We start from the raw sequence: 20,686 nt of genomic DNA, 5'->3' as shown, positions 1-20,686 counted from the left end.
CTCCCCAGGAAGGGCAAAAATCTCAAAAAAGGAGCCAGGAGCAGCTGAATGGTGGGCTCTATCAGATTATAAAAAGATAAGTGGGACGGATGAGAGCTATCAGGCTAAGTGACAAGCATCCTGAGGCCCCCAGTGAGAAACAGGACATGCACCCATTTAAAATGAGAGGTCAGAAAAAGAAGGCAGACAGCCATCACCAGAGCCCTACACAAGAGCACCCCAATTTCAGAACACCCAGTGCACCAACATCTGAACTTACAAAGGAGATAAATTGGAGGCTGATGATTAGCATCACAAAATGATTATTCCCTTTGTAAAAGGCTTCACTGCAGGACTGCTTTAAATAGTGCATTTAAACCATGATCTGATTTGCTAAATTCGATTTATACACATCTACTGCCTAAGCTGGCGTGCGGCTGTATTTACATGTCTTCCCTTGGCACAAGGGAGGGGAGAAGCCAGCCATTATTTGGGGCCTTTAATCCTTGTAGACAGTAACTAATCTGGGGAGCTGAACCCTGTTTTTCTTCCACAGCTGGGGCTTTAGCTGCAAACCAGCCCTAGTTACCTACTCTGCTTTGCCCATGCAGATTCTACCCAAAGATGACACAATTTGGCCAGAATCTGTTGGAGCCTTTCTGCCAACGGGGGCTCCCATCAAGAAGCACAACCCTCCCCACACCCAGGGATGACACCTTTCCAGCCTAGAATTCCAGAGAATCTGGTCTGTTGCAGGGTCACTACATTTATTCAGCACCTACAGTTATCATGCCAGGGATTCAAATGCTACCTTTTGGGAGCCATGGAAATTTACTAATCTAAGCCACATTCTGTGATTTGTACTTAAACCGTGGGAATCAAACCTGAGCAAGTACAGAAAGGCTGACTCTCCACCCAAAGAGGACAAAAGAATGAGTTGGCCAGGTCTCATGGCCATTGTGCTGGTGGGGAAACCTCCCTCAGTTCACCCAAAGGGACTTGCAGGTGTCACTGACAACATAGTCCCCCGAGGCACAAATGACCCTTTCCTATAAGGTCCAATAATGTGATGGGGCAGTTAGGAATAGGATGACTGCCAAAAGGGAAAACACACTACCCACCTCGTACCACCTGCCAGGAGAGAGACCTAGGGAATTAAGGATCAGGAACCTAACATTAAAAAAATAAAGGCCCCCTAGAAAACTGAAGTCAGGGACTTCCCCTTTACCACCGCCCCCATCCCCTCATAATCAGAGGTTTTAGCCCCACTCAATTATCAAATATTTAGAGACACCCACAATGATGAGGTCAGCCCAGCACTAGGAACTGGGGGCAAAGAAACGAACAAGGCAGCATTCAGGTCTCAGCAATTTATAGCGAGGAATGGAGTCGCTAGACCACAGTTAAACTATCGCCAAGTTGAGAAGCCCACTAAAGCCTGGTCATGAGAGGATGGGAACTGGACTGGGAGTCAGGACCCCTGGGTCTCAGTCCTCACTGTACGAGATAATTTTGTGACCTTGGTGAAAATCACTTAACCTCTCTGGACCTGGTTCCTCATCAGTGACATGAGCAGTTGACCTACATAATCACTAAGCTTTACATTTTCTATAAGTCTTATGCAGGAAAAATGTTCATCTCTCTAAAATCCTGATGAGCTTCATTTTAAAAACAAGGTTATAAACCATCATGTTTGCTTTTCTTGGCTGCCAGGAAGCTCAGAACAAACACATTATTCAGTCACACAATCTATCTGAGGCCAGGGCTTTAGACTGAGAGGTTGGGGGATGACAGGAGAGCCCTCACTTGTGAGGCAGGGCTGTGTGGGGATGGGGACTTGGATTCAGGAAAGGCTTGGTGCTTATTTGCAAGATGAAACCACAAACGTGATGAATCCCTGTGTTGCTGTGTATGTGCAGAGAGACAGGTTGGGAACGCAGGCCTTGGAGCAGATAGCCCCAAGTCCACAACCGGCTCTGCCACATCCTAGCTATGGCAAAAGCCACAAATAGTGAATCATCACCTTACCTGTCAAGGTGAGGCTGAATTCTCCTGAAGCTGTTAGCACTAGCCCTGGCACACAGTGGGACTCCAAAGAGACAAACTAGTATTACTGAAGTTTCTTGGCATATCAATGCACATGCCTGGGACCTGCTTCAAGGCAGCGGTGGGTCAATGCGGACAGCTAGAAAAACAGTGATTGTGCTTAAATTATTCACGAGGGTAGGATAGGGGCAAAGCAGGCAGAAGAGCAGAAGCTCTGGCCCTTAGGCATGGAGAGGGCAAGCTCAAACATGCAGCTCCACTGCCCGGCCCGCTTCATCCGCACCTGACCCCCAGCCTGCCCTGGGATGGTGTGAATGGAGCCTCCAGGCCGGTCCTCAGTCCCAACCACACGGACGATGGAGGCCCTCGCCAGCTCCCGCCCGGGTCTCGAGGCCCACGGCTCCCTGGACAGTGGCTATCCTTGCGCTCGGGACCACACTCAGCCCCAGGCGGGCGGCCTCGGCCCGCTCGCCATTTCGGGCTTCGTGGTTCCAAGAAAACGCGGGCGTTAGCCACGCACCTAACACTCCTCGAAAATAATCAAAGAGCTTGAAGCGCTCGCGGTTGCAGACTCCAAAATAACGCCATTGTTCCCCACGCGGGGAAGGCCGTTTCCGCCCCTGCCCGGGGTGGGCAGCCCAGTGAGGGGGTCTCTTACCGGACGCCTCTTTCTCCCCAGCAGCCACGACACGCACAGCCAGGCTCGGTGGCTGCGGCTCCGGGGAGCCGGCAGCCGCGACGGAGGGTCCGGCGGGCTGTGGACAGGAGGACGGCAGCCATTCTTTCCTCTAGGCCTCGGGGTAATGAATAACCGGGCATCTGTCTGGGGCGAGCGGACAGGGCGCTCTCGACGCGCGTTCCGCTTCTGTGGGCCGCGCGGCTGGGCGAATGCGAGGAGGGGCTCAGCGGGCCCTTGGCGCGGCGACCTTCCGGGTGCCCACGCAGCCATCTTGCCGCCCCTCTTCGCGCTCTCAAAATGGCCTCCCGGGCCCACTGTGCGGGCCGAGGGGAAACAGCCGCGGGCCGGCTGGCGCCCTTCCCTCCTGCCTACCCAACCCCGGGCGTCCCGTGGGCGCGCGCCCCCCGCGCCCGCACTCTGGGACCTGCGACGACCTTCCCGGCCTGATGCCAGCTCTGGGCTGCGGGCGCTTCGGGTTCGGAAGGCCGTAGGCCCAGGCGGTGCCCTGGTGTAGACGAGGTGTGAATCTTGGAAAGGATTCTTTGCTTAGGCTCTTGCCGTACCGCGGCTTCCGAGTTTGTGCCTGTTTTTCCAGTTTCCCTAGCTCTGGATCCTGATCCAGGCCCGCGGGGGCCGCCCTGATCCTGCGCAGGCGGGAAGCAGCCGCGCCACTCCCAGCTAAGGCTCTAGCAACCGAGCGCCTCAGGCTCCCGCGAACGCCGGGTGTCCAAGAAGCCGCCTCCGGTGCTAGAACCGCCAGAGCCGCCATTTACTTTGCGCCCACTGTGTGCTACACGCCGTGTTCTGCCAAATTGTGTCACAGAGCACAACAAGCCAGCAGGTGTATGGTTAAAGCCATTTCACAGGTTGAGGGTGAGGGATGACATTGGATCCGGGCCTAGGGAGGAGGGGAGTCGTCTTGCTGGTGACCCAGGTAAGAATACAGGCGTATTACCAACCTGACGCCAACCTCCCAACCCGCAGCCCACTGTCTGAGACATCTGGAGCGGAGTGCGGGTGCGGGCAGCCAGCTCCTCCACCCACTCCCTAGCTCTGGTCGCTCACCTCTCCTCCGGCGGGCCCTCCTACTAGTCAGTGCTGCTAGCTGCTGGCGAGTTCGTGACTGCGAAGAGGGCGCCGATCGCAGGTGGGAACCGCGCCAGGGAGGGAGGCACCAGCAGGGGAGTAACTGTAAAATAGAGCGGAGATATCAGGCACCCCCACGCCCGCCCAGAAACGTGCCCGGCCTTCTTGGAGGTGCACTCAGGGTCGCGTAGCCGTGGCCTGGGGGCGAGGACACACGCGTCCTCAGGTCACAACCACAGCCTGGGGAGGTTGCTGGGCACCGGTGGCGCCTCAACCATGCCCTCCCAGGACGCAGGAGAGAAATTGGGTGGGGCACCGGCTAAGGGGGTTGGGGGTCGTGTTCCGTCTCACCTGGAGCTCCTTACCTGCCAGCTAGCCACGCTTCCAGCCACCCGCTTGGCTACCGCAGGGGCAGGCGAGGGGAGCGACCCTCTGCCTGCTCAGAGCTGGAGCTCCGGAAATGGAGAACCGTGAGGTTCTCACCTGCGACACAGCAAGCGCATCGCGGAGAACCTGCCCGAGACCACCACGGGACAACCCTGGCTGCTCAGGACAGCGCCACTCGTGAATACTGAGATTTGGAACCTTCCGGAGCTGGAACCCCAGGCCATTTTCCGCAGGCGCCAACTGTTAAAAATGCCATACCCCAAGCTAACCTGGGCCTCCCGGCAGCACCCCTTGGCTCCCAGCCCCAGCCCTCTTGGCAACACAAGTCAGTCCAGATCCTAGTCCCTTCAAATCTCTAAAGACATTTATATGCTCCCCCTCCCCAGGCAGCCAAGCTGGGAACTTTACACCCATGTGCAACCCCGCTCCACAAGCCGTTTTTTTGGGGTCCCGATTATCCCACTTCAGGCCCAGTGTGTATGGCATACCCTGGGGGAAGAAGGCAACTGGTCATCCGTCCTTCTATGCGATTTGGGGTATCTACTGGGGTGTTCACTGTCTCCAGCAGGTGGAATTTCAAACTTCAGATCCAGACATTTATATGCATCCCTTGCCCCAGCCTGTAAAAAAGAGCTACCGTTTGCTCAGTGCCTACTGTATGCCAGGCACTTTATTTGTATATTTTACTTAATTCTCACATAACCCTTGGAGGTATGGGTACTATTGTCCCCATTTCACCCAGAGATGCCTGTGACTTGTCAAGGATACAGAGTTGTAAAGGCCAAAGCATGCCAAAGAACTCTGTCCCGCAGGCATGGGCATGTCCCCAGCCCCCAGCTGCTGCCCTTCTGGAATCTGGACTGCCAGTTTATTAACCTGGTCCTGGATAGTCCTGAGTCTTCCACCCTAGTGCCTCAAATCAGGAATTGTCACCTTCAGAGGCAGAAGAGGCCACAGAGACAAGCCAGTCCTGTTCTCCCCATGACTAGTGACAGGGAATTTCTGCAGCCCTTCTGGACACCCCAGAAGCATTTCCACCCCTCTTTAGTGTAGATCCAGAACCTTGAGGGAAGCTGGTGAAGTGTCACACTGTCCAATAATTCACTCCCAATTTTTAAAATCCTAGTCTACACTGTCAAAGAAGTGGGTGACCTCTCATTATCAGGATAATTCAAGCAGAAGAGAATGAGATGCATTGTCAGGGAGGGCTTGATATTTTTACACACAACCCCAGTGGAGACCTAAGGAGACTCAGGAGCTAAAGAAAGCATTTTGAGGAAACGCTCCTCTCTTGAGTTCCTTACAAGGGATTTCATCCCAACTGATATTCAGGCAAGAAACTCTAGCTTTCCCAACCTCCATTCTGAGAGGTGCTTTTTCTTTAAATGACGTTAATGTGACATTGTTTCTGCTTTTTCAATGAAACCTCTGTAAGAGACAACCTCCATTAAAAAATATATATATGTCCATTGGGCCTGAGGTGAAAGAAATAAAAAGCAAAAGTGAAGAAAAAAATTGTTTTTTTTTTTTTTTTCAGAAGAGGGCCAAGGACACAGCCCCCACCTGTAGGCTGCCTGAGATGGCAAAGATGGCAGCTGTAGTTGAGATGGGTGGGTACCATCAGACTTGGGAGACATCAGGACTAGGGGTAATGGAGAGGACAAAGGTCTGAAGTCACAGTCTGCAGAGGGCAGAGGAGAGAAGTCTTTCATAAAACAAACTCAGGTCGATGATGTAAGTTCAGCCTACCCAAGAGGGTGGCCATGGTGCCCAAATCCCTTTCCAACTCCATCTTCCAAGTCCATCTCCACCCCAACAAGAGAGAGAAGCCCTGAGAAATACCACCCAGTACAGTTCTGCAATACACAAACAGCCGGGATTTGACCAGAGATAGAGGAAAGCAGCTCCACTCATAGCACCCTCTAATTCATAGGGGGTGGGGGGGACAAAAACTAGGTTGCAAACTGAGGGGGGTTGGGATGGCGAGGCTGACCAGTGAGGGACTCCAGTGTCTGCGCAGATGGAAGCTGAAAGGAAGTTCTAATTAGCACAAAGCCAGCACCTTCCATTAATAGCTCACCACTGCTCCTGGATGCCACTGAAGGCAGCCAAGTTGGAACGTGTGAGGCTCACCTGTCCCCAGCTCATTAACAGACCTCGGGTGAGAACAGGGCTCTCCTGGAGGACGACCAGCCCATACCAGCTCTCTCAACCAAAAAAAAAAAAAAAAAAAAAAATCTGACAGGTTTGACTTCTGGGCCCATCCAAGGGGACAGTGTTTAACACAAGTCCAGTGCTCCTGGACACAAGCTCAACCAGGCCTCCCAGGACAGTGCTCCCTCCAGACTCGAAATAAATTCATTTTCAAAAGCCCTGGCATACATTCCATTTATATGAAACTCTAGATAGGTAAAACTAATCTATGGTAAGAGACATCAGAATGGGGACTGGCAGGGATTGACTGCTGAGAGGTAGGAAAGAAGTTTTTGGAATGAAGGAAACGAGGTTTATCTTGGGTGTTGGTTACATGAGTATAAATGCATTTGTCAGAACCCACAGAACTGTACACCTATGATCTGTTTCTAGGTGTAAATTATACCGCTATTAATATATGTGCATGTATATGTATGTGCGTTTATATCACACACATACCCATACAAATTCTCGGCCCCTGACTGTTTTCCCCATAGCCTGTGATCTCGTTGATGTGAAGGTTCACACCCTTTTCAAGGGTCACAGTGGAAAAAGACGCCAGAGCAGATGGGGAAACGGGGCTGTGCACATCTCAGAAACTCGCGGCCAGGCCCAGGTGGGGAGGAGAAATGTCTGAATTGAATCAATTAGCTGCAGAAAACTTCAGAAAAGAAGTAAGGCCCTTTATAAAAACAAAGCCCACTCCTTAATCCCAAAAGGCAATCCTCCCCCACACTCCCATAGCCATTCCTCAGTAAACAAAGAAATCCCTCCTTCCACGTCCACACCCCAATATTCATTATGGGCTGATGTTAAAGGCTGCATTCCAGCCTCCCAGAGTGCCCCAATGACTGGAAACCCACGGGCAGATGACTGAGGGCTCTCTCTTTCTCTTTCTCTCTCTCTCCACTCTCTCCCGATCTCCTCTGCCCATCCCGTGGCAGTCTGTAGCAGTGTTCTTTCTTTCCTTCTCTCACTTTCTTTCTTCAAATTAGTGAATAAGCAAACCAAGCAAATCAAGGCAAAGACATCACTAACTCTACTTTGTTCATTTATTTTGACAAGTGCAGTTTAATTTTAATTATTTATGGTAATACTTCATAGTAGGCGAGTAAATGTGCCAGGGTATATTTGGTAACATTAATGGAGTCTGCCTAATAGGAACCTTCACTCCAGCACCCCGCCTGGAGAACTGCTTGCTGGAGAAGTGGGGTGAGACCACTGGTCTGTGGTAGGGTTTGCAATTTTTTGTGGGGGTGGGGAGGTGGGGAACTTAATGGGTTTGAGGATTAGCGAAGGGAAAATTAACCCGATTCTAGAGAAGAAGCAAATACGTAAGCCCATAATCATGTGTCGATGTGGATTGTGTGTATTTAAACACCGAGAGAGCACACTTTGTGATAAGGAGGCCCAGGCGGGCACACATGCCACATGCATATTTACACATGAATCTCAAATGTGCAAATCAGCAGAGGCCCACAGAAATTAGGCTCTGGGCAATTAAAAATTGAAATAAAAATGGAAAATGTGATACACAGAGTTCTATATCTCTTCAAAGTGCCTTTCTCCTATTTATATGCATCAAGTGGGCAAACACAGTGAAAAATTTGGATGATAATAAAAAAGGTAGGGGATTTCTTCAGCCTGTGATCACATAGGAATGCTCCCCTCAACACACAATGAACCATGAAACACTAGTCTCAGTCAATGCAATGTTGTTATTTTAAATGGGACTGATGATTTATAGCACCCCACCCTGCCTCCATCCTTAGCATAACTGATTGTTAATATAAGCATATGATTTGGTATATAGACCATGTATTTTATTTATATATATATATATATATATATGCGCACATAGAATGGGTATATTATATATACGTATGTGCAATCATTTAGTCCAAACACATAGGTAACTTGTACACCTTAAGATACATGCTTCAAGGCATTTATATTAAAATTATCTATAATGATGATAGATTTAAGTCATAACATAATTAATGCTGGACTTTTGAGAATAGAAATATTTGACCTTTTTTTTTTTTTTTAAGTACCAAGGTCTTCCTGTTTCTCATCTCTGCTTTGTTTGTCCATGCCCAGGGTCGTGTAAGGACATTTCAAGAGACAGAAGTAGGTTATCACCTTGGGACCAACTGCATACCTGCCTCAGGATGGAGTCCAGGATGCCCCCAGCATATAAAAGTCTGGGTTTAGTCCAGCTCCTGGGGCAAGAAATATTAAACTTGGCCATTGCTGGCTTATTTTACTGGATGATCCCACTTGAGAAAATGGGGCCTCTCCACCACTAAGGTATGCCAAAGCAGGAGGCCCTTTTCTTGGCACAGCCACGTGTAGGAAGTTAGGAATGTATCCAGCTGACTCTCGAGTACCTGACAGGCCATAAATGCAGGTGCCCCTGGAAGTGGCCTCACAATAGCTTCCTACCCTCTCCAACCAGAGGGCTGTCTTGGCCATGACAGCAGGGTCATCAGCTGAAGGCACCTCATTCCCAGCTTTCTTGCCTGGCCCTAAGCTCCTTGAACACTTCTCCTTAAAGCCATGGCCTGGCTCTGGCGTGGGAAAGGCAGTTTGGAGCTTTTCACAAATCCAGTATCCCCTTGAACCAAAACCAATTAGCCTGGCCCAAGGTCCTGTCATTGAGGCCCTGGCCCTCTTTTCAAACCCCTGCGGCTCAATTGCGGTGAGGGGCTGGCCAGTGAATGCCGGGACCACTTAAAGTGGTGCTTAAGCCAGACCAGGCTTGAAGGAAGGAGCCGGAGCTTTAGGAGCTGCAGCGCCCCATTCTCAGAGCCGCTGACCAAGGTTTTGTTCCAGCCACAGCCCCCACCCTGGCTCTATTTTTAAAAATCCTCCCCTCCTCTCCCAGCTGTCTGGAGAAGAGATGAAAAGCTGGCTCTAGGAAGCCACGAGACACCCAAACTTGGCTGCCCTGGACAGAAAGGACATCCTCAGGTTCTGAATCCTGCCCCCAAAGGTCTTGCCCTCCCTGCTAGGGGAGAAGGAGCTCTAACACTGATAGAACAGCCAGTGTGCACTGAAGGCTTTCCATGCGTGAGCCTGCACAGCAGCCCATCTTCTGGATGCAAAAACTAAGACCCAGGGAAGGCGACTTGTCTAAAATCACAGCACTTAACAGCAAGAAAATTGGGGGGTAGCATCTGGGGGCTCCTGAACACCACTGTCTTTGGAAGAGAGACATAGAAGAGGATGAGAGACCAAGATGAGCCTTTATACCAGAGCTAAATCCTGGGGGGAATGAGAGGACTTGTGAAGAGCCACCTCAGGACAAGCCCAGGCCCCTTCCACACCATCCATTTGTCCCCTGCCTGACCCAGCTGAACTGACCCTAGGCAAAATGGGGTGGGAATGGGGGCGAGGCACCACGGCCTCCCTCCATCCGCCCTTCCCCCCGCACCTGTCCCCACCTTCCCTTCACACCCATCTAGGCGGAGTGAAGACTCGCCCTCTGCGATGGGCAGCACTGCCAGGGCGCCCTAGCCGTCGCCATGGTGACGCGCATCCCACCCTAGGTCAGAGCTGATTGGTCACTCTATCCAGGCTGGCGGAGGGGGCAGCCAAAGTCAGGGCGGGATGGGGGAGCTGGGGACACCCAGCCACACCGTACACGAGAGATGCCAAGGGGGAAGGAAGTCCACTAAAATGGCGCCGCGGCCTCCAAAGGCCGCTGCTGTGGGTGCGCATACCCGGGTTGGAGAAATCCCGGCGGTTCTCCACCGCGCGGCCTCGCCTGGGCCCTGGAGGGAGCATCCGTCCCGCCTGGGCTGTCCCGTGGCTCGTGGCCAAGCGCTCCTTGCCCAGCCCGGAACCGGGCGCCTGAGCCAGCGAACAGGCCGGCTCGCCCCAGCTGGCCGAGCCCGACCCGCCGCGCGCTTGGGCCAGGCGAGCGCGGCGCGGCGGATTAGCCCTGAGCCCGCAGCCTCGAGGGCGCGGGGCGGGCGCGTTTGGGATATGAGGGCGGGGCGGGCGGCGGCCGCGCCTCTAATCCCGGCGCTGCGTGTGGGAGCGGCCGGATCAGGGAATTAGCGCTGTAACTTCGGATTAGTAACGCTCGCTAAATGAGTGCCTAATTCCGACCCTTCATGCTTTTCAGCGTCGCGGCTGGGTCCTAGGAGGCCTCCTGGCCAGGCTGCCTCCGCGCTCTGGTCCCATTTCCCGGGAGGTCCGGCCGCGGCCGGCAGAGAACTCTCCGGCCTGTGGAGATCAGGCCTCAGGGCCGCGCCGCAGCCTCCTCTCCGCAGCGCATTTCATTGGCCCGGGCAGAGGCCCATGCAGTCCCACAGCGTTCGGAGTTGGGAGTTCGTGGACCAGAGAAAAGGAAGCCCCGGATGCCTCGCCCGCCCACCACGGTGGCTGTACTGATCGCTGCCCTGTCAGTGGCCTTCTGTGCGACCTTCCGTGAGCCACTGGGCCTTTTTACACCATTTCTAGGTGTAAAATGAAAGGAATGGGGTGAAGAGTATCCGAGATTCTCTAAGACTCTGGCTTCCAAGCTGCAGCAGATTCTCGGGATCTCCAACGCTTTTTTGGATGAAGAAAGAGTAGCACAAACCGGAGACAAAAATGAAGCCCAAACGTGGGGAGCCAGTGGCCAGAGGAGGCTTGGGAAGGCCTTCCTGGGGCACAGGAATGGAGGAGACGAGGGGCTGAGAAGGCCCCAGACCCGTCCGGCTACTCCAGGTCCAGGCAGGCCAGAAGAAGTTGATGGGCCCAGGCCCCAATTTTGAGTCTGTGCCTTGGGCTTTAAGTGTCCAAAGGGGATTCGAACATTGCTCTAGTAGGGGCAGGCATTCGTACCAGGAGGCCGAAATCGGATGGGTTGGCCTCTGGCCTCTCTCCGAGGGCCGTTTCGGGAAGGTGTGGGATGGGCTCCTGGAGATTAGAACTGGCATGCTCATCGCCCTCCGCAGCCCTGCTGCCGCGATCTTTCTCTGAAGCAGGAGGTTTGCATCAACAGATTTTCGTAGAAAGCGGAAAAATGCCGCGTTGCCCTCCCGCACAGACTCCTCCTTCATCAGACCCTCAACTCGGGTTTCAGACCTGCCCAGACGGTATGGGACAGTGGTGTTTAAAAACAACACTCATCTGAACTGGGTAGACACTGCTGGGAAGCTGCAAAGCTACCCTGGCAAGTGAAGGACTAGTTCTTGCAACACAGCAAACGGGTAGGGGTGGTGGGAGGGGAAGATGGAAGCCCGGGGCCCAGGGTTTGCCCACACCCGTTGGCCGGTGAGGGAGGGAGGCAGGGAGTGCAGGGCAAGGGGGCAGGAAGTGCTGCTCCGGTTTCCTCCGAAATGAGGTCACCATCAGCACACAGGCTCCCAGGTGCGTTGGGAAGGGAGGGACGGCCCAAGGGATGCAGCCCATAGCCTCGTGAATCCCGAAACACAGTAGTCACCCTTCACCAGCCTCCTGTCAGAAAAAAAAAGGGAAACTGGCCTTTCAAAATGGAGGTGGGGTACAATGGGATTCAGAAAACCTTCTGCCTGTGATTATCTCTGAGGAGAACCGGGGACCGAAGTAGGAGGGCAGCTGACTTTCCCTGCCTGGTCTTTTGTGTGTATTTTTTATTTAATTTTACTGTGAATGCTAACACACTCACAGGGTTCACAATTCCAAAGGTATACAGTGAAAAGTCTCCCTCTACCATCCACCTCAGCCACACAGTTCTCCTCCCCAGAGCCAAGGGGTTTTTCTTTTGTACTGTTTGAATTTTCACCATTTACACATATACCCTATATTCAAAATAATTTTGTTAGGCAAAGAACAAAAAAGGCTTGCAGGAGTGAAGATGGAAAAAATATTTCTATTTTTACAAGAGGGCTGGGCAAAGGCTGGGAGAAGAGGGGCTGTGAAAATCACCGAGGGAGAGGCTCCAGGGAATGAAGTGAGCCAAGATGTACGTGAGGTGGCCTGGGGTCCAGCTCTGCCTTCTGAGCTGTGTGACCCTTAGGGAGTCACTTCAGATCCCCAGATCTGTTTCCTCTCATGGAAAAGGGTGAGGGGATGGGGGTCAGGGCTGGGTGGTGGTGCCAGTTCCTTTCAGCCTGTCTATCATAGCACTCACATACCCATATACTTAGAAAACCCCCCTACCAATCGAGGAGTCTAAGCCTACCTTTCTTCCTTTCTTCCCTGAAGCCGGGCAGGGTCCCTTCCTTAGTCTACAGCCACTCGCTGGGGAGCTTGGGAGGTTTCCCAAGCTGCAGGAGCCCTGAGCTTCAGGACAAGCCAAGGCATCAGGGTGAAAAGTGACCTGAAGGCAGATGAGAAACTCGAGAGGGACCCTAGCACTGTGTGGGGCCGGGACCCCCACGCACTGAGCAGGGGCAAGCCCCACTCCCTGAGCCCAGTTAAGAGGGGCTGGGAGCCTGAGTGGCCGGGTGTGCTGCATTGGGTTGCCATGGGAACGAATTCAGATTTCCCCCAATTGCTTTTTTATTTGCTAGACATTGTAATACATCTTATGTCGTGACTTCCTGGGGCAGGGAGGAGGGGGAGCTCTGGGAGCTTGCCTGCACCTTAACCTCGCGGGAAGTTGGGGAGGCTCGGGCAGGAGCAGCCCGGTCGGGGCTGGCGTAGAGGTAGCGGGAGACTGAGCTCGGTTCCTCCCGCCCGCCCGCCGGCTCTTGGTTTGTATGCAGGGCAGGGCCGGCCCGTCGGGGAGGGACGCCCCTGCCCTGGCCCCTTGCCATTGAGCGCACTCCCCGCCAGTTCTGCTCCGCTTCACGCTGCACACAGACCCCCCAACTGCACACAAAGGCAGCTGCCAGAGCCCGTGAAAAGTGATCAAATTATCAAGAACTTGACCTCACCGAGGGGCGAAGCTCCGGCAACCCCCCAGCCGTATGCTAATGGCGCTCAGGGGCTGACTCGTCGAATAATTCGATAAAGGCCGCATTGTTAGCGGCAGGGCAGCCCCCAGCCCACCCCATTCACTCCCTCCACCCACCCCCTACCGACTGCTGTCTCTCTCCCATCCCATTTGCATCCCAAAATCCCCGTCCGCGGCTCCGGGAGCGGATTGTTCCAGCCTGATTTATGGGGTGAAGGCGAAGGCTGGCGCCTTCCCCTTCCAGCGACCCCTCTGCAACCCCAACCCCCTCCCTCTCCCCGGCCTGCTTCACTTTGGGGTTCCTGCTCCGGCGCTGGGGTATAGGGGTGGGGGACCAGGAAAGAGGAGGACTGGGGGAAAGCTGGCACTGCAAGTGTCCCCAGAGAGAGAGCCGAGGTCAGGTACCTGGTCGGGGCGCGGCCGCTCCGTCGAGCTGGAGTCCGCTGGGCCGGCGCTAGGCTCCTCTCGTCTCCTCTGGGCTCCTCTGGCTCTTGCGGGCCGGGCCGGGGCGGTCGGTGGGGCGGGCGCTCGCACGCAGAAGTTGTGAGAGTCATTTCTACTTTCGGTTATCTAGCTTTATGACGGCTCTGTGGCACTCATACAGCTAGATAACCAAAGAGAGAAACGGGCCTCCCTTAGCCACTGCCGCTGCCGCGCCGTGGGCTCCACGTGCTGCTGCCGGCCGAGCGCGGGAGCCTGAGCGGACGCCGTTCCCGGATCCTGGGGCGCACGCGGAGAGCCAGAGGGGATGGACAGACACACGCACACGCTGACTCCCGCCACCTAGGCCCGCAGCCCCCGCCCAGTTCCCTTCCTCCCTCGCCCTCCCGGCGCATTCCTCCCCTGCTCCCCGTTCCGTGCGTCCGGGCACCGGCGCTGCCGGCCTGCCTCGACGGCGTCCCGGGGCGCACGGAGGGCATCCGCGCCGAGCGCTTAGAGAGCCTCGGGCGCCCCGGCCGCCCCCAGCGCACTGGACCGCCGGCCCTCCTCTCGCAGGCTAATCGCCCCGCGGGGAAGTGACGTCAGTCTAGGGATCGGCCAATCACAGGCTCCCATTCAAATCCCAGCCCCCTTCCCGCGCTCCGCACCACCCAGCCTTACAATGGCCTCGGCGTTCACGGCTTCCCCGCCCCGAGGGCAAGGAAGTGCCCCCTCTGCCCTCAGAAGGGTCAGGTCTGCGCGCCTGGGTGCGCACCGTCTGGTCTTTCACCCAAACTCCTCCGTCTTCCCCCAGGGCCCAGGGAACCCAGTAGCCACTGCGGACCATCAGAGTTTGGGAGACAAGAATGTTCGAGTGACAAGGTTTAGGGACGCTTGTGATAGGACGTGGCGATCTCCACAGGAGGGCCGAGAGCAGAAGCCATTCACCTTTAACTTCTGTCTTCCTTTCCCCATGCCCAGCACTTGCAGTAGATCTAGCCCACGCGGCAAAGACCAGGGATTGGAGGAGGAATTAAGTGTCCTGGTGAGCGCAGGTCGGTGTCCCTCCCATAACACCTGGCGCTCAGAGGTTCCTCAGCTATGCTCCACTTGGGCCAGGCCCTGGCCTTGGCCCTGAGTACCAGGCTGCTGGGTCGCTTCTCTCTCTCGGTTCCTAGGCACGCTAGGAGTGTAAAACCGATTGTGCCAAGCACCTTGGAGAAGTCCTAGGCTCTCTCTTGGCTCCTGGTTAAATTCATATTTCACCAAAAATTAAAGCACAAAGCCATGCCTCCACTCTCCTTCTCCAGCTCTCAGCACACACCTGGCCCACTCACTCCAAGTGGCAGTGGAAAGGGACTGCCACCTTGGGTCTCCCAGAATCACCCCTAAACTGAGCCTGGCAGCTGAATTGGTGGTACCATTGCAGCCTTCCAGATGTGAGTGGCCTATGGGTACCACTTCGTGCTCATCACAGCCATCACCCCCTTCTTCCTTGTTGCTGTGGCTAGCCTCCAGCCTTGAGCCCTATGATTCACCTCCGCCTGTCAGCCATCCCCAAGAGGCAAAGGATTAAATATGAAAAATGCAATATCTTTGCTCCTAGATACCCCCAGAAAAATCTTAAGCTCAACAGCTAGGGAGAGATTTTTTGTGGGACTGGGCAAGGGGATTCCCAGATTCCAGTGGTCAATACATGGAGTCACAGAGACTCTCACTGCTGCTGTCTACAGTGAGCACTGTGGGGTTAGGTGGAGGTACCTGTGCAGATTCATTTTAGTGGGGTCTGGGGCACTGGGCCACTCTGAGCCAGGTAAAACCCTTGCAGGATGGGTTGGAAAGAAGGGGCCAAGAGTGGATGGTTTGGAAAAGATTTCACGATTTTACTAAAAATCCCTTCTTTCCGTATACTCCCCTAAAAATGACACATGTGGAATTTGTCAAGTTCTGGGTTTTGTCAAGTGTCTCTTTCCCCATTGCTCGTCTGTGGTTTGTTCTAATTTCATCCCAACTCTAAATCCGAAGCAGGTGACATGCTGCTCTCACCCCAGCCAGCTTGTGACCAACCAAACCTGCCATGTACATGTTTCCCTCGAAATCCCACTTCGCAGACACATTCCTTTTTCCAGAAGGTGAACAAGGGCTGGACAGTTGAACCAGCAGAGGAACAGAGAGGCCAGCCATGGTTCAGGAAGGAAGCTCTGAATTTGGGCCCGAGACAGTTAATTCCATGAATTTCCATAATTGGGAGGCGCCCCTTGCTTCCCCTCCTCCTGCAGCTCCAGGAACCTGCACCCTCTTCCCTTCTTGATGTGTGTGTGGGCGGCCTTCTGAGCCCTAGTCCTTTCGGGGCCACCCAGGGGTGGGAAGGGTGGGGCTGCGGAGGCAGGGAGGGGCCCAGCAGCATGGTTCACCTGAGAGAGAGGGAAGAAAGAGAGGAAGCGAGGGGGAAGAGAGAGCGAGGAACGAGCCCCTCGGAGTGTGATTTAAGCAGGATGCTGCACAAAATGGCTCCTCCGCGAGACTCACGGTAGCCGCGCGCGGAGGCCGGCCTGCAAGCCTAGGGCGGGTTGGGGCTTTGGGAGAAAGAATTAAAAGCCTGATTTTGATTCGGTTCAGGTGCAGGAGGCCACTGTCATTAGAGCCACATCTCCACGGTCTTTTTGGGAAATCGAGTCTCTTCTTGGGAGCAGGTGAGGCTGGCCAGGGGGAGGCTCCCACACCCTGCTTGAGTGAGACCGGCCCCAGAATCAGTGCCTCCTCCATCTCACTGTAGCCCCACTCCCAGGAAGAAAGCCACAGAAAGACCGAGCCTCAAGGCCATAGGCTGCTGAGAGGAGGCTGTTCTGGTGGGTCAAGGCAGCTGCAGTCTCCGTGGGTTGGCAGCCGGCTTCCACACACAGCTTAACAGGAGCCCGGGAAGCCATCCAGGTCGACACCAGGCAGAAGCGCATTGTGTGGGCTGGGCACTGCCAGCTGAGGCTGGCAGACTGCTGGGCAGGCCAATTCAGAGACCAAGTGGGGAGAACCTGACCAGCCACCAGCATTGACCTAGATTGCCCCTTTGCCTGCAATTCAGGCTGGGTCTGGGTTCCATGAGCTTTCCCCACACCAAGCCCCTAGCCTTGGCCTTCAGCCCCAGTCCCTAAAATTTCGGAAGATCAGATACTGGGTCTGGCTGGCCACTGGGCACCCAGGCCAAAGCACCGGTGGCAGTGGTCCGGCCCTGGCCATGGTGCTGAGAGCTGCCTGCCAGGCCTGTCTCTCCACCTCTCCACTTGCCCTGAACTTCTTCCACCTCCTCCCCTCAGTCCTGAACCCAGGCTCCAGGGGCACCTGCAGCTACCAGGAGAAGCTAACAGCCAGAGAAAGAGAAAGCCTCAGCGACTAGGTGCCTCCACTGAGGGCCTGGGACTCAATTTTTCATATTCAAACCTCCACTGAGGAAAGAGAGCCCCTGGGCCATGAAACTCCCATATCCAGATCAACGGAAATGCCCATTCCTGCTGCAACCACATCCATATCCTGCCCTCCCTCAACTCAGCAAATCTGCACAATACCCCCTCACACACTTGGCCCTCCATCTAGCAGCCAGCCTAAGACAGGTGGCTGGTACCTTGCCCATGCATATACATATGTACACTCTTGTACCCATTGGCAGTGGCAGCTGCTTGGACTCCAAGCTGGCTTTGGCCCAAGTTCCTGTTTCCTATTGGTAGTTACACAACTCAGTGCAGAGGACCTAACAACCCACAGGAGTGTGCCTTCTATTTCAGGACATAGCAAATTAAGTGGTTAAGTGGCAGGAGAGGGGGACAGTTCTGACCCTAGCCAACAGCCCCGTGCAGGCACCCTTCTACTGAGACCAGACTTGCCCTGATCTAAAGGCTGGGAGCCAGAGGCCAATGGAACTCCCCAGGCGCTACTCCAGGCAGACGCAGCCACCCAGCCTGCAATTCAGCCTGGAGCTAGTGCTCCTTTCCTGAGCCCCACGGGTTCTTAATTAGGAGACAGTGTCTCCAGCCACAATCTAGGCTAAGTCCAGGGTGCCCTCACCCCACTGCCCCCTCCCTCCCTTGTTCCTTCCTCAGGCCCAAGCTTTGATTAAGCTGATCTCCCTATTGTCTGGAGGCCGGCAGGACTGCTAGCTGAGAGACCCAGCACTGGGCCAGCTCAGATGGACCCAGCTCCCTGCACCCAGGAGGTCCCAGAGCCTGCACACCCACCTTCATGTACACGTGGTCAGTTGAGCGGTAATGCTCCCTCTGGCTCCCACATCCAGCCTCTCTCCTCAGCAGCTGAGGTGTGGGCTCTGGGGAGGCCTAAACTGGGCAGGAACCTGAAAACACCCCTCCTGAAAAGGCCTGGACAAAGGACTACCCCTTCCCTGGGGTCTCCAGCAGCAGATACTGCTAACGGAAGTCCTGAGGTGGACCCTGTATGATGCCCCCATCTCAGTGCCCACTTAGCCTAACCTCTGGCCACTGTTCCTTGATTGAAAGGTAGATCCTCAAACTCCATCCTCTTCCCCTCCATGGCTTAAGAATCCCCCTCCTCCAAGATATGGGGACCCAAAAGGGGGCTCCCTTTTTTTAGGCCCAGCACCTCGATTTCTGCCCAGCCACAAAGATTCAGTGTGTTTTTCTGTGATCTGACCCTGGAAGTTCTCCCAGCTTCTGTTACCTCCCTGCTCTGACGGGTCCAAACTGGACTAACTCCCCCACCAACCCTTCTTCCAAAGAAGCCCCTCACTTGGCTCAACCTCCACCGCTGCCCATATTCTTCTCCAGCTCAGTGGAGCCTAGGCTGGAGGAGGCTGCAGAGACGCCCACGGACAGATCAAAGAGGCCTGTTCTGGGGTACGGAGTGGGGAGCAGAGTGGATAGGATTTCCCAACAACTTCCCATTTCAGAGGGGGAAAAACGTCATAAATCTTGTCTAGAGTGGGTGCTGTGTGGTGCATTTTTCTCAAAATATTTTTTTCAGGAAGCTGCTTTCTAGGTTATTATTTTTTGTGGGGGAGGGGATAAGAAGGAAGGGGTAGGGGGGCAGTGGCTAGGGAGAGGGCGATCCCGGGACTCACAGGAACCTCACTTCAGAAACCTTCCTTTCTGCTAAACCTGTCTGCAGTCCCACAACTTCCAACCGACCCTGCGTCCTTCCCCTTTCCGCTCACCCAAAGTCCTCACCTCTGGGTGCTTCCCACTGCCCCACAACCCTTTGCCTGGGATGACTGAGTCCTGCCTCCCACCCGCAGTGGGAGCGCACCTCTCATCCCGCCCAGCGGCAAAGGGAAGCCCCAGCTGCCTGAGCTGCCCAAGGGGGCCGGGCAGGGATGCCCCAGCCCCCTCTCTCAGTCCGGCCCAGCTCCCTGACGCTGCCCTGGCCGAAGCCACCGCCCTCACTCCCTAGCCCTCGCTCCCCAGCCTCGCCAAGACACAGCGGGCAGTGGCACTTACGGACCGGGAAGGGGGCCCGGGCCCCAACGAGGCAGCGGCGCGGGTGGGGCGGCTGTGGGGACCGCGGCTCCGCCACCCCGATCAGGCGCGTTCCCGGGCTCAGGCCCAGCTCTCGCCGCTCTCCGGGCGCCCCTGCCCCGGCGAGCGCATGGCAGACAGCTGCGGGAGGCAGGCACGGCAGTGGCGGAGCGGGGGCTCCTGGCCGCGCGCCGCTTCTCTGAGCTCTGAGCGGCTCCCAGCACCGCCTTCTCGGGCGGGCACGGCCCGCAGTGACGTCAGCGCGGCTCCCCCCGCCCCCCCCTTCACCCCGACCAGTGCGGAATGGAGGGGGCGGAGGCAGGCTGTGAGGGTCGCCCAGCCGTGTACCTTGGCCTTTCCTCCCCACGCCCCGCTTGCCTCCCAGCTTTTCCCTGGGAGTCGCAACGCCATTCGTCCCCCCTCTCCTCCTCGCGCTGCCAGACTCACCCGGAGCCACCAACGACCCGGGAGGTGATGGCAAGCAGCGGGTTGGAAGCCTCGCTGGCAGCTCCAGACTCAGGGATCCGAGCTGCTTTGGGAAGAATGGAGAGCTGAGGGCATGAGGGGCGTCCACCTCCTGGCTGAAAGGGGGCGTCTTATCTTTCCACCCAGCATAGGTGTTGGTTAGGCTGGGGATATCCACGCTGGATTGGCTGGTCCCGGGGCCCCAGTGTGAGCTCAGAAGGGATCTTTTATCTCAGGAAAACGTGTCCCATTCGGAGCTGGGGATGCCCTCCAGGCTGGGTCCTGCTTCTCCAAGACCCAGAGCAGCCCTGCGGCCCTCCTACCCGCCATCTGCCCGAGGCTGTGCACCTGCAAACTCGCTGGGCCGACTGCGCCCCAGAGCCGCTGTCCAAATGCTGAATCTGGCCTCCCCTGGGCCGGCTCCCGACGTCCCGCTGTCTGTAGCTCCGCGTTTCCCTCAGGGGCGGGCAAGGGGTTCTGGGACGCACAACGCGGAGGCCCCAGGAAACTTTGAGGCTCCCAGATGATATTGGAAAGCTTCAGGATAGGGGGCGATCGGCCGAAGGGAGACAGAAGCCAAGAGAGCAGGCAGAGCAGCGCGCCTGGCACGCCGAACCACGCGCCCTTGATGACTCGCCCCGGGTCCCCTCCGCCTGTGTGTGTTTCTCCCACTTCCACAGCAGGGGAGGTCCCTAGGCTGAACTTGTCTGCGGGTCTCACCATTCATCACGAGCCAGACAGACAGGCCAAGTTCATGAGCAATACTGTTAACCCCTTGCAAGCCAAGTACCTCCCACAGGAGGAAGCCTCCTGGCCAGGGAGTGTTCTTTAGGGTTCCAGAGGCACTGCCTCCCAGGAACGTGGCAGCCACCGCTCCTTTCTTCTTTTCGGCTCGTCTCCTAACCATTTATTCCGTCATTTTATTTACACTTTTGGTTTCCACAGTCTGTCAAGTTCCTTCTTTTCTAAGTTAGTTTGATACCAGTATAACTGACTGCCTTTTAAATGTCTTCTTTTCCTATGTTGTGGCTGTGCTCATTGTGGAAAAATTAGAAAATTTTTAAAAAATGAAATAAAATA

General features: G+C 55.3%; 1 protein-coding gene across 1 annotated transcript in view; it reads right to left on the bottom strand.

Annotated features, from left to right (window-relative positions):
• Positions 1-20,329, bottom strand: part of LOC134738223 (uncharacterized) — a 36,967-nt gene extending 16,638 nt beyond the window's left edge. Inside the window, exons 1-6 of the mRNA XM_063652352.1 lie at positions 19,930-20,329; positions 19,589-19,670; positions 19,128-19,464; positions 4,666-4,797; positions 3,770-3,893; positions 2,684-2,780 (exon numbers count right to left, since the gene is read on the bottom strand). Coding sequence (XP_063508422.1) covers positions 2,684-2,780; positions 3,770-3,893; positions 4,666-4,797; positions 19,128-19,464; positions 19,589-19,670; positions 19,930-20,329 — 1,172 coding nt within the window. The remainder of the gene's footprint in view (positions 1-2,683; positions 2,781-3,769; positions 3,894-4,665; positions 4,798-19,127; positions 19,465-19,588; positions 19,671-19,929) is intronic.
• Positions 20,330-20,686: the final 357 nt, after the last annotated feature.

This window comes from Pongo pygmaeus, chromosome 16 (genome assembly GCF_028885625.2).
Source record: "Pongo pygmaeus isolate AG05252 chromosome 16, NHGRI_mPonPyg2-v2.0_pri, whole genome shotgun sequence".
In the NCBI taxonomy this organism is placed as follows: domain Eukaryota; kingdom Metazoa; phylum Chordata; class Mammalia; order Primates; family Hominidae; genus Pongo; species Pongo pygmaeus.
Note: the sequence above shows the minus strand (reverse complement) of the source record. Positions and strands in the feature narration are given on the sequence as shown.